Source organism: Rhipicephalus sanguineus, chromosome 5, assembly GCF_013339695.2.
Source record: "Rhipicephalus sanguineus isolate Rsan-2018 chromosome 5, BIME_Rsan_1.4, whole genome shotgun sequence".
Lineage (NCBI taxonomy): Eukaryota > Metazoa > Arthropoda > Arachnida > Ixodida > Ixodidae > Rhipicephalus > Rhipicephalus sanguineus.
Window position 1 is genome coordinate 106,293,519 of NC_051180.1, and position 13,638 is coordinate 106,307,156.

At 47.4% G+C, this 13,638-nt stretch overlaps 1 protein-coding gene across 1 annotated transcript in view; it reads left to right on the forward strand.

The window, feature by feature from the left end:
• Positions 1 to 13,638, forward strand: part of LOC119394090 (SWI/SNF complex subunit SMARCC2) — a gene marked incomplete at its 3' end in the record, with an annotated part of 43,299 nt that overhangs the window by 15,993 nt on the left and 13,668 nt on the right. Inside the window, 2 exon segments of the mRNA XM_037661322.1 lie at positions 666 to 760; positions 1,857 to 1,981. Coding sequence (XP_037517250.1) covers positions 666 to 760; positions 1,857 to 1,981 — 220 coding nt within the window.

Genomic DNA, 13,638 nt, shown 5'->3' on the forward strand with positions numbered 1-13,638 from the left:
ACTGCGCATGTTGTGTTATGTGGAAATGCCAACAATGTTGTGCACATATCACCGTATTGTTCGAACAGGGTCATCAGCGTATGGCTGTGTCATTCGCAGGCAGCTTCAGGCTGTCTATCTGCACTGAGTGAACTTGTGAAACTGAGGTTCATGTGCTTTAACACTTGCCTGTCTCTGGGAAACATAGCAGTTCTTTGGGTTGTCTGATAAATGTTTTTAAGGTGAAAGTCTTATATGGCTCATCAGGTAAAAAATCTGGCATCACGGCACACTCAATCACGTGACAGTCGCAACGCAAACGACACACTCAGTCACATAATGGTGGCATGGTACACGTCATGGAAAACTTTCCTAGAGGTGGCAGCATCGACGTGTGTATAACAGAAGTTTTATTTAGTGAGAAAGATGTACCGTAGGGGTGCAGCACTCGCATAAGAAAACCAACCAAGTTGGAGGCAGTTCAGCAGTTTCTGCTCATCAAGATTCTACTGTATTCACTAAACTGAAAAACAGCAGTCGTTTGCCTGTTCATTATGTTTACCTGCAGTGCTCTTGGGAATACACATGCCACATGTTTAGGGGTGGCAGCAAAATGTGTCCTCTCTAGTGTGTCTTGCCCAATTATTGAACTCATCCAAACCATGCCTTTGGTTTTCCTTTTGCAGCTGCTCTCTGGAGAAGGAGAGAAACGCGACCGAAAAGGCATCAAGAAACGAAAGAGGTCTCCATCCCCTCCCCTGGACAAGCGGAAGCGCAAGGGGTCAGTCGGGTGTTTTTCTATGTCAATTGGCAGTGGTGCAATCTGGGGTCCAGATTAGGCACCGTAGTTCACTGTACTGGAGATGTTAATACAATAGAGTTTCATAATAGTGCACTAGAGGGAAATCTCTTGCTACTACGGGAGCTGCAACGTATGACGCTCCAGCCAGCATGGAAATGATGGGTGGTAGTACATTGATTTGCCTAAGCTCTAAGCTTCATTCTTTCGGCTCTGTGTACTGCAGCTGGTTTGTTGCAAGATGAAGTTCTGCAAAAGTTCAGCAGTCCGGCTTCACCACCTTGACCATTTTAGGCTCACTAATTCATATTAGCTCACGAGGCCCACAGTGAGCTGTTCTTTTATCTGAAACAAAAGACTACAATAAACAAAGCCACAAGTGTGTTCGAAGCCACAGGCACGAAGACAAGGCAAGTCCGATTACTACCCATCATTCCCATTTTGGCATCATACCAATTATGGCTGGATAGTAGTAATATACTGAACAGCGGGATGGCACTGATGCCACAAGTTGTACATCGTGGCATTCCACACAACGTCATGTGGAATGTGCTGTAAGAACGTGCAGTAAGTGTAACATAGTAGGGGTTACACAGTAGGGACATATGTGACGAGACGTACAGCATGTTGCGCCCGAAATTGAAATTCACTAATTGTAGAAAGGAACAAACATCGGTGTGGTGTCCTAACATAGTCAGTTTTGTGGCTCAAAATTTATTGCTAGGGGTGCATTTGGTGATGGGTAATCGCAGATGTGCTTTTTATAATTGAAAAGCACTAAAAGATGTATTCAGTAGAATGTGCAATTGTAGCTATCATTTATGGAATTCAAACATATATTTAGGAGAAAGTGAGCCTGTTGTCATCTAGGTGACAAAATGTTTGTTAAGACTCTTAAGGTCACATCCAGGTAAACAATCACGTGACAAAACTTCACAATCCTGTAATAATGGGAATGACATGGCAGACTGGGTTAGATGCACAGTTTCCTGTAAACAAGGGATGCTGCTGCTTTTCTACTAATAGCCTGCTAGGCCTCTGTTTGTACGTGTCCAACTGTTGTATTCTACTTGTGCAGAGGGCGCAGCCCGGCTATGGGTAAAAAACGCTCATTCCGCGATGACGAATCCGACGACCTGACTAAAGACATGGAGGAGCCCTCCCCCGAGCCCAGTCTTCAGGAGGTCTCCATTCCCCGAAGTAGTGAGTCTGTTGTACACAATACTTTTGGATACGAGTCTTTACAAAGAGTAGTTTCTCCTCAAAAGGGATGTGTTAGCGGCATCAAGAGTATCAGCCAATATCGCCGGTGTCTTCTTCTTCTTTTTTTTTTTTATTTTTTGAGGCGAAACCGGCAAGTAAATGATTTCTTTTGACTGGCATGAACGGCGTGACTGTTACGGTGATAGGACAGTGTAAATGACGACAGTGTGGCTCAGGAAACATGTAGCAACTTCACCACAAATGTTAAAGGTTTCAAGACTTTGCAGACATCCTATCTTGAGTAATGCATGTCATATTTTGGGCATCTGATGCATTGTACAGTTATAGACCTTATGCAAAATTGCTGCCATCTGTCGGAGGTTTGACGAAGCTACCGATTTGGCGCCATGTTGGAGGTTTGTGTTCGAATGGTGCTGCTGTCGCTGCTATAACTTGCTTGTATCTGCTTTGATATTAATCAATCGGGGCATAAAAATGTCAGACGAGTGTAAAGACCTGTACATGTTACTGGCATTTCCTAGTCACAGCGTTAACAGTTATTACGTGTAAATAACTGCCTCACAACGAGAACGAAGGTACAAGTTTGTCGCCGAGTCACATTAGGCCTGCTGTTGTTGAGAATGAAGCTATGCGCTAGGTTATAAATTGTGTCTACCGTATTTTCAGTGTAGCGAATAAAGCGATGTTGGCTATCTGAATATCCTGTAGTGCGGGATGGTTGGGAAGAGGCTTTAGTGCGCGACACAACTAGGCACGGTGATGATGCTATACACTCAGACCTCATAACAAAGTCACATTCGCCACGAAAATAACTTTATTATATCCAAAAATTCGTTATAAACGTTTATTTGTAACACTGTAGCTATGACAAGACTATTCTTCATTTACTTCATTATAACCGATAATTCGTTATATCCGTGTTCGCTATAACGAGGTTTGAGTGTACATAAGAAAGTATTGACCCATTTCAAAGAATATTTCAATAGGGTGCAGCCTACGTCCTTATGTTTATCTAATTGCAAACGAAACGTTGTCCTCTCTTTTTATTTTTTAAAATAAAAATACAGTAGTCTCCCGTTAAGACGAACTCGAAGGGACCGCGGTCATCTGTTCATCTTATCAGGAGTTCGGCTTATCAGAAGTGCCCCCAAAAAGAGAGATGCTAACATGCCAAGTGCATCTAAATATGTTACTTGAAAACACTGAATGGAGTAGACTTACAATGGGGGCAAAAAGACAAGAAAGCATTTATTTGGCTCATCTAGATAAAGACTATGCCTTCAAGCAGAATATTTACACGAATCTTACGAGCACCCGATTTCGCGTGTTCAAAAATAAAAATGCTCGTTAAGATATTTGCTACCACATTTTAATGATAAAACTGTAACACGCTCCTATGTTGACGATTAGAAAAAAAATTAAGAGACAAGTACAATTTTCCTTCAAAGAATGTAAAATTTATTGTCCTGGCAGTTCGTTTTCTTCTGTGAGCCTGTTTTGCTGGCTCTAAGATCACTTCTGGATACGCCTCGGTCGCGTGCTGTTGCCTTGACAAAGTCATTATACGCTGAGTTTCTTAAAAAAGTAAGTCTGCAAGGTTTTCTTTGAGGTCCGGATATTTTCCCGTTTTCGGCCCGTAGTAACTTTTCCTGATCGACGTGCAGCTGAAGATATTCCATCGGGCTACTCACGGTCACAAGCCTCGCCACGAAAAAGACACGACGCAGCTATATTCACTGTGCAAAATAGCCTTCCTTTGTCGTGCGCTTCGGTAATCAAAATGGCTCATGACAATTTGCAGTTCACTGGGAACAGATAGAACGCGCACAGGTCCTACGCGAACCAGCGCGAATTGACCACAAAATACATGTGCTCGGGCGCCATTGTGTGATGGCGATGACAATGCGCGTGACCCCTCTGACGGGAGTGCGCGATCGTGGTTTCAGTTTCGTACTCGATTGTAATGCACAGACCATTTTTGTTTGTTCCTGTTGTCGCTTTCTTCTCCCCCCCCTCCCCCCCCCCCCCCCCCCCCCCCCCCCCCGGCTCCCCTTGCGTTCGCCACGGCGGAGGGGCCCCAAGCTTTTGTGTTGTTCTGTTCTCCTTGGTACTCCAGCTGGGAAACCGAAGAAAGGGGGGGGGGGGGGAATCAAAAGGACGCAGTGGCTTGGGGGTCCAAGTTGTAAATCCCCCACTGTTTTTGTTGCTTTCTTTGCTGATAAAGCCCACACCTCCCCCACCCACAGGTTGGGGGTGAGAGGGGATACCGGCTTTATCCGCTGACTGGTCTTCTTCGATTTGCTTCGCGTCTTTGCTCCAGGAAGCGCTTTTTTTCATCTTTTTTTGCTTTTTCTCGGTCCCCTGAATGCGCCACCAAGACTGCAGTGTTCGTTTCGCAGAATCGCTAGCGTTGTTGATCACCGCGAAAGTTCGTCTTAACAGAAGAGTACAGTTGGGCGGTTCGTCTTAAGCGAATTTTTTTTGCATTGAGTCTATGAGAAACCAAACAAATGGTCCCGCATTGTTCGGTATAAGCGAGAATTCGTCTTAACCGAGTTCGTCTTAACGGGAGTTCACTGTATTTCACTGCTGTAGTCACCGACGTAAGCCATGTATAGAATTACTAAACGGTTAAAATGTAAAAAATTTGTGTACCTCACAAGCGTGAAAAGAGTGCAGAAAAAGCTTTAGTTGCTCCAAGAAGTAGGGACTGTTTAGCTTTTATTTTATGCCAACTTGTGCTGGTAAATACAGTATAACCTCATTACAACAGACCTTCATAGTGAAGAGGATTTTGGTCTGTTGTAAAGGGAGTATGTAAAATCCAAGTACTGTTACAACAGACTTTTATGTAAATGCTGAATGGGTCTGTTATAACCAGAGAAAAATTACGAGTAACGAACATGGTCTTATTTTTAACGGGGGACCAAAAAAAAAAATGCGATTTCTGGAAAATCGTATTTTCAGTTTTTGTAGCCCATTTCCATCTGATTCCAAAATATCTTCACTGAAAACTACGTAGAAGTGCTATAAAAAAAATTTTTGCGTCTGCCGACTTGGAGAAAATTGCGGAAATAGCAAAAAAAAACAGTGTTTTTCAAGATTATAGCTTGGCAACGGCTCAACCGGTTGCCACCATTTTGGGCTCGTCGTGAAGAGCATTTCTCCATGTTCAAGTTGTCCGTTTCAGCTAGCTCCTCCATTCAGTAACAAGCGTACAAAAAGCACATGCAGTGATGGAAGTGCTGCTCCAATTGCTCCAAACTGCTCCAAAAGAGAAATGCTGCTCCATGCTGCTCCAAACTGTAATTTTTGTTAGGAACTGCTCCGAACCTGCTCCAAAACGGTGCCGAGAAACTGAAAACAACGAACTTTAACCACGTGACCATCCAGCGAGCCTAAACTAAACCAAAAATAAGCTGTATACTATCATCCTAGTATGATAGTATGCTGGTTGTCTACTAGCTGCATACTATCATATTGACAATGCCACAAGTACTCTGGCACGATATATATCTGATTTAGCTTTGTTTGTACAGTCGAACCTCGATATATCGAACGGCACGGCGATCGCAAAATAGTTCGATATACAGTCGACGTCCGATTTCCCGGACGCCCGGAATTCCGGACATGCCTGATTTCCCGGACTCATCTGTGGCACCGTCAAGTTCCCCGTAGAGTCAATGTATTAAAAAGTCCGAAATTCCGGACGCTTATAGCCTTCGCCATCCGATTTCCCGGACTTTTTACTGTTAACCGCCGACCCACAGTCGCCACCGACGCCGCCATTTTGGTTGTTTTCATTTTCATATCCTTGAACCCACCATACTCGCATCGCAGGTGTGCGCCGCACCGCACCTGCCGTAACCTCGAAACCGCACGTGTCAATCCGTTGCCAGCCGTAGCTTAGCCAAGCCAAACCTCACTGTGTTCGTTCACGTCTTCACGTGTTGTTTTGTCAGCTGTGCCAGCTCTGCGGTCGTGTCTGCGGTTGATCGTTTGCTGCTGCGCGCTACCTTCAGTGATCACGTTTCCCGACCTTCAGCATCCACCGAGTTCCTAGCTGTTTCGTGCTGCGCTTTTCGTCGAGCGGATTCGCCGTTTACAGCAATGGCACCGACTGCTCCTTCGTCTTCGTCCGCGCCTTCGAAGCGCACAAATCCACCTCGTAGGCTCACGATGACGAACTGCCATCCGCGGACGTTGCCTTCGACGATCTGCGCGCTGGCGGCGTGTTGATTCCAGCCGAGATAACCCTTGAGGGCTTCGCCGACGCTGACAAAGACCTCGAGCTATGTGCGGAGTTGACCGATGACGAAATCATTCATCAAGTTACGGAGGATTCCGATGACTCCGACACCGAGAACGAAGAGCCAGCTCCTACACAGCCAACGAGCTCGGAGTTGACGCGAGCACTGATGACACTGTCATTGGTGTACAGCGGCAACATGACGTTGACTGAAATTGAGGCAGACATAATCGCGGGCAAGCGGACCGTGCAAAAGAAAATAAGCGACTTCTTTGCGCCCATGTGCTGACCTATGAGGTAGTGCCGGCCACGTCGTATTTTTTTTTTTTATAAACGGCTCTTTTCAGAGCCACCTAAACGATGCATTGGCTGAATTGCTATGGGAATCTTGTATTCCGGCTGTGACCGTCTCCGTCAGCGAAAAATACCTATCAAAAAGGTGCGTTTTTACGTGCATTCGTTTTTCCGGACTGCCCGATTTTCCGGACGTTTTCGCGGTCCCTTGAGGGTCCGGGAAATCGGACGTCGACTGTATCCAGAATTCGATATAAAAAATCACGTAAAACATGCGTCAAGAACTTGTGGAAAACAACCAACGAACCAATCGTGATGCAGTAAATACTCACTTGAAGATTCAAACAAAGTATTTATTGTGTTGGCTTAAAATACTGAAAAAGAGTAGCCTGCTTTTTGTTGGCAATGGCGCGTTTGACGACTGCGTCCTCAACATAGTCCAGGCGATCCACAAGTGAAAGGCCGGTGCCTTCAATCGCGCTGCAGTGGCGGCGCGCAAGGGCCAAAGCGGCTACGACCTCAGCTGATGTCGGGAGCGGGGCACCATCAGCGCTTGCGGGATCCACCTCGGCAGCGTCTTCATTCGGCTGCTCAGCGGTAGCTTCGGCGACCATCTCTACATCCGTTAGCTCCGCCGTTGTACCAGTGCTGTCGTCACCTCCAACGAAGTCTTCGATGCACATGCTTTGCGGCTCCGCACCAACAAAGCTCTCCAGCTTGCTCCACGTTTCGGCGAGCTCGCTTTCTTCATCTGCGCATGCCAACCCAGCTTCCTCGGATTCTTCCACTGATGCTTCGTCAGTGCGTCCACCGAAGCCCGCATGCCGAAAGCAGTTGGCTATCGTCGACTGCTTGACGTTTTCCCACGACGCCTTGAGCATTTGGATGGCGCCCAAAAGATCGATCTTCAGATCTTGGCCCATCCGGAGTCTTACAAGCAAAATGTCGATCAGCCGACGCTTGTAGATAGACTTAAATGTGCGGATAATGCCCTGGTCCAACGGTTGGAGCTTCAAAGTGGTGTTGGGCGGCAGAAATACCACTTCGATGTTGCTCAGCTGGGCATCGGTGTGGTGTGCCGTGCAGTTATCGACGATAAGGTATACCTTCCGTCCCTGACGCACCAGGTTCGAATCCCACGCCTTCAGCCACTTGAGGAAAATATCCCTCGTCATCCACGACTTCTTATTCCAGGCATAAGTCACCGGAATATTGGGGCAGTTCCGCATGCACCTCGGGGTTTTAAATTTGCCAATTACAAGTGGCCGCAGCTTCGTGCTCCCATCCATATTGGCAGCCAATAGGACCGTCACACGGGCCTTGCCTTGCTTGCCCCCGTGGCACTTGTCCCCGCGAGTGTCCAGCGTTTGCCGCGGAAGCATTTGCCAGAACAGGCCCGTCTCGTCAGCATTAAAGATTTGGCTCGGCTCATACTTGGCGAGAACTTTGGGCCACTCATGATCAAGCCACTTCTGAATTTCTTCATCATTGGCGTCCTCACTCTCTCCCGACACAGTCTTCCCGACAATGTTGAAACGAGTCTTAAAACATTGTAGCCAACCGCTACTCGCACTGAAATTCTCAACACCGAGAATGAATGCAAAGTTCTTTGCCTTCTGTTGCAACATCGGCCCCGATACAGGAATATTTCGGGCCCTTGCGTCCATGAACCACTTGTGGAGAGACTTCTCAACATCTTCAAAAGCAGCTTTGCGTACACGCCGCGCGCCCGAGTGCTGACTCTTCTCGGCCTTGGCCTTTATGTCGGCTTTGGTTTTGAGCAGAATACTCAATGTGCTCCTTGGTGTGCCTAACCCGTCCGCGACGCTCGACTTCTTCTCACCATTCTCAACGCGCTGGATTGCTTCCAGTTTTGCTGCAAAAGTCAGGGTCGTCCGTTTCTTCGCGTCTGCAGCCATCGCTACACACACCACAACGCGCGGCAGGCCTAACACACGAGCACAACAACGACCGATGTGACGGATGCCTGGCGATACTATCAAGGAGGAGTTGGTGCAACAAGTGCAGTGCGTCGTTGCTGCAAGGCTGCGGCGTGCGTATGCCGCTACATTCAAGTGGCGCACTCGGCGCCATCGATGTGTGCAGCAGTCGTAAACGCCCACCGCGCTACTGCTATTTTCGAGAGTTGCGGGAAAGCTCGCCGCCTGTCAACGGAGCGCGGGCGGTTTGGGGTGACCGAGTTCGATATATCCATTATACGTCAAACTTCGTTCGAAATAAAAAATTAAAAATGCATGCGATTTCCCACGTGATATAGGAACCGTTCGATATGTCCGTGTTCGATATATCGAGGTTTGACTGTACCTGACAAGTGTGTCAGATTAGTTCGATATCATAGTGATTACTAACTGCTGCTGTGACAACTGTCATGTGTGGCTGATTGCATTTATCGCTTTATCAGGTAAGCCTCATTTATGCCTCAAGAAGTGGCATTTGAAGTGTAGCTCATTATGTTTCTTTTTTTAAATTTCAATGCAGGGTATTTTGGTGAAATCTGGAAATAATAGATTGCTTTGATCTCATACCAATTGTAAACTGCTGCTTTGGCGGCAGTTAATGTGATTGTGGTTACTTTTATAATTCGGTGCTCAGATTTATCGCCTTTATACAGTCGAGCCCGACTATATCGAACCCGCTTATATCAAATTATCCCGTATATCGAACAATTTCTAAACACGGTAAATTTACATTGAGAATATATAGCAAAAGTTACTGTTACATCGAACGAAAATAGCAACGACAACCGATATATCAAACTCCATGTGCCTCAAAAGTGCCCCAGCAAGTTGGCTTTCCCTCGCGGTGGCGGGGAAACTGCAGGCGGCACCCTAGAAAAAGTGGATTAGACCTGGCTGTGCACGGGCGAACACCCCCTGCAAAAAGTGATCCTGGCCTGCTCGCAGCGCTTACAGCCAATCAGAGGCCGTCGTGCTTTCTCCGAGGCACAGAGGCGGTACAAGTGACTGCCATTTTTCTTTCTGTATGCTTGCGTGCCTGCTGCCGCCTCTTTTCCTCGAGTCCTCATGCAGCGTGGTGCGTGCTGGTGGTGTTGCCTGTTGGCGCTCTGTGAACTTTCTTGGCGCGCTGTCGTCATGGCTTGTGCAAAGAGGCAGAATTTGCCGTTCGGCGTGAAACTCGAAATCATAAATCGAGTCCAGTGCGGTGAGAAGAAGTCTGACGTCGCCGCCGCGTACTAGATCCGCGTCGCCGCCCCGTACGGATCGACATTCGACGAGTGCGTCAGTGCGGACGATGATGTCACCATCGTGGGCCAGCTACAAGATGAGGACTACGTTGCAGACGTCGTGCCGACCACGAGCCAAAGTGATAGCAATAAAAAAATTGACAATGGCCCGTTGCCTACATCCTCCAAAGTGATAAGTGCACTTGCGTTGGCCCGGCGCTATTGCTTGAATATGGCAGGCTGCTCAGACTCGGACAACGTGGAGGCGTGCGTGCTGTCGCAGGCAGCGAAGTCGTTGAAACAGAAGAAATCCCAGGACTATTTTGTTCCAAAGTAGGGCACGCAAGTAAGCCACGGTATTAATAAAGTACTTTTCTTATTGGTATGTGCCTTTGTTTCATCAAATTCTATAGCGGGCCTATATCGAATTATGCCATATATCGAACTAATAAACGTTTTTTGGCGAGTTCGATATACCCGGGTTCGACTGTATCACTTCTGCCGCAAACGCTGCTAGTTTAGCTATATAGCTCATGTTACTTAGTATTCAATGACCATCCATCTGCGTAATTATTTGTTCCTTGCAATTTGCAGTGATTAGTGTATGTGGAATGTTTAATAACAAATATTGATATTTATGGAAGGCATTAATGGTGCTTTATACTCCAGGAGTGGTTCAGAATATTTTGTCATCTGCTCCGAAAACACCAATAGCTGCTCCAAATGAGCATTTTTTCTGCTCCAGAATCTGCTCCAGAAAGCAAAATGTCGCTTCCATCACTGCACATGTTTGAAGTTCAATTCAAGGCCTCCGATTGGCTGCTTCTGCCGTGATGCTCGCTTCGGGATCGTCGTCTGCTGCTTGTGTGTCGCGAGGTCGCGGCTGTCGAAAATTGCGCAACTTAGTGACGCATTCGCACTCGTTCTGTGTTCACGGGTCGACGATAATTTAGAACGCTTTAGTTTGGCAGCTGCAAGTGGAAGCTCAATCATCAGATTACGATAGCGCGCTGCACACGTCGCGAACATCGCAGACGTACTCGTTGGACCCGCTGTTAGAGCTAAATTCTTCTTATCAGCACTTCGGAGCTTATGACGAAGACCATCGCGGGACAACTCTTCGTACTCGCAATCGAGCATGACGCACTCTGAAACATCGAGCACCGCGGCCGTGCATATCGCGACCGAGCCTTCTACTTGATGTCGTGGCTAGGCCTAACTCCGATGACGGTGCCGATGTACGAGAACAATCCGAACTTTGCGGGCAAGAACATTGCGCTAGCGGACATGCGAAAGCGAAGAAGCCACAATGTCCTTCGCGCAAGCAAAGAATCACATCGCTCGCTGGCTCCTCAGAACCGCGAATAGGCATTTTGCGCCTTGACATCGGACCCCCTGGCCAAGCTCGCCGCGCAGCGACTGCTCGGAGAAGCGGTTGCAGCAGCTAGCAATTTCGCGCGTCAGCGTCCCAAAACGCAACACCAAGTGCGCTGCGTGCCAATATTTTGTCGCTACAGCTAGGCATAGCTGATCATTGACAGACCGGAGAGCGGCGGCCTTCGTTCTTAAATTGGTACGTCGATATCCGAGGCGCGCTGTTCCCGTCCCGAAAGTATGCTAAGCGATGTTTGAAGTCGGAAGTTATTGAATTTGGTATGTCCGTGGTAGAAAAGTCCGCTCTAAAGGAGTCCTGACCACCTTGCTGGCCTGACGTTTTAGTCAATTATATCCGAATGTCCGTTGTACCAGAATCCGTTGTAAATGAAGCTCAATCAATGGAACAAATATGGAGGTCGGTGTAACATCGCAAATTGGTATGTAATATCCGAATGTCTCTTATAAACAGATCCGTTGTAACGAGGTTATACTGTACCACGATATGCCAATAATAATCATGTTCACATCATTGCTCTCGGGGGCCTGTACTGGCACCTTACAATTTCAACCTGTTGCAGCAGGACAGTCTTGCGTCGCTGATGGAATGCTTGCGAAACCACCTCAGCGATCTCGGAGAAACCACCTCACGATAGTACACCTACAGTCAAATGTAACCTATTTCCCGGAACAGCATTTTTTTTTAGTTTCATAAAAAAAGTGCCACACACTTGAAGCATCTGTTAACATTTCATGGCGCACACAGGTCCATGCATACAGGATTTTTCCAAATGGCGATAGGTACTCTTCTTGGAGCTTGGGGTATACATAAAAAAAATTTAAGTGGGGGGATCAGGACATACGGGGCACCCCTCTGAATTTCCTGATGATAGCACATAAAACGCTTGAAAAATATGCGTAGTGAAGCAATACACGAGCAAAGCATCCCACCAAACGCTACCTCCACAATCGAAAACAAACTACAAACAATCGGTCAGTTCGCTAAGAATCGATAACGCGCACGAGCTACCTGCCAAACATGTAATAGTTATCAATCAGTGATTCCACTCCTGCGCCAACTGTGCCAAAGTGCGCCAAATTGTATTTCCTGCGCCATCCTGATAATATCGATGAAAATTGCGCCAAACTGCACCAGAGTCTCGATTTTGGAGCCGTCTTATCACTGGCAATCGCACCGCCGGCGCATCGAAACATGTGCAGCTTGATCTTGGGGCCGTCAGAGTTACTACCACAGCCAAGCATTATTCCGCTGATTAAATAGTGCTCGCGCATGCGTGCCGAGTAAGCCATGATGCCATGCTCGGTGCCGACGCAGCTTCTGTTCTGCAAGTCGGCTTGACAGCAAAACGCGCTCTCCGCTGAAGATCGTGATGTCTAGGCCAATCGGCAGCGTGAAAGTATGGCGTCAATTCATCGGCAGACGTTGTCTATTCAAGAAACGCCGCTGATAGCTTGTTTCAAGCGTCGCATGGCACGTAATGAAAGCAATGTTCAGTAATAACTACACGCGTGCCGTTAAAATGTCTGTCACTTCTGTTTCTGGACTTCGCGGAATGAAATCTAGGATCACTAGCAGTAGATATATGGAACAATATCAAACTTTCTGTGCTTCGCGTCTATGGAAGAGCACGTGAACGGTGGGAAGGCATTGACACTTTTCCTCAGATATACTTTATCAATGGATCTTCATCCAGAAGAACTTTTTCATAATTCCTTCTATGAGCACATCCGGATTTGTAATCACTCTGCGGTAAATACCCATTAAAAGGCCCTGCCCTTTCGAGCTCGTGAGTGCTAGGGTTCCGATTCGAATTTCTTGCTTGCTTTTTTTAAAAGAAAGTCACAGTTTCACTGCAAGGGTGAAGCAATGAATGCAATAACAAAGATCTGATCTCGCGTACTCTACAAAACGCTGGTGGAAGAGAATACAGCCGCTCCAGGGAGAGATGCTCTTTCCGCACCAGCGATCGCGCCCGCGCCCTCAGAATCATAGTTGCTGCTCTAGTGCATCCCCCCTCCCCCTCGCGTCTTTGCATGCTCGTGCAAGACGGGCGGTGCGTTTCCTCTCTGCTTCCACGGCAGGCCTCCGAGTGGGGTGATGTTATCGCATGCGCCCTCCGAGCGATGGAGATGGGCTGGCTCGTTTGATCTCTGCTTCAGCCGCGTTCGTTGGCCCCGCTCGCGCGCTTTTACTCACGGTAGAACATACGATGCGCGGGGGATGCTATCAATTTGGACTTTATACGGGACATGACTGCAAAAAGCCCCCGAGAGTGTCCATATAATTGCTGTCGCAATAAAACGTCATCTCATTAATAAAAAAAAAATGCCTGCTGGTCGGAGCAGCAGCAATTGCGTTTTAATATGCTCAGCTGTCAGTAGCGGGCCTGTCGCTGACGGCCCACTGTGAAGCGGCTACGCCATGTTACACATCCGTCCCTCGCTTTCCAGGGTCAATAGCTGACGGTTGAAAACACTCAGTTTCGCTTAAGG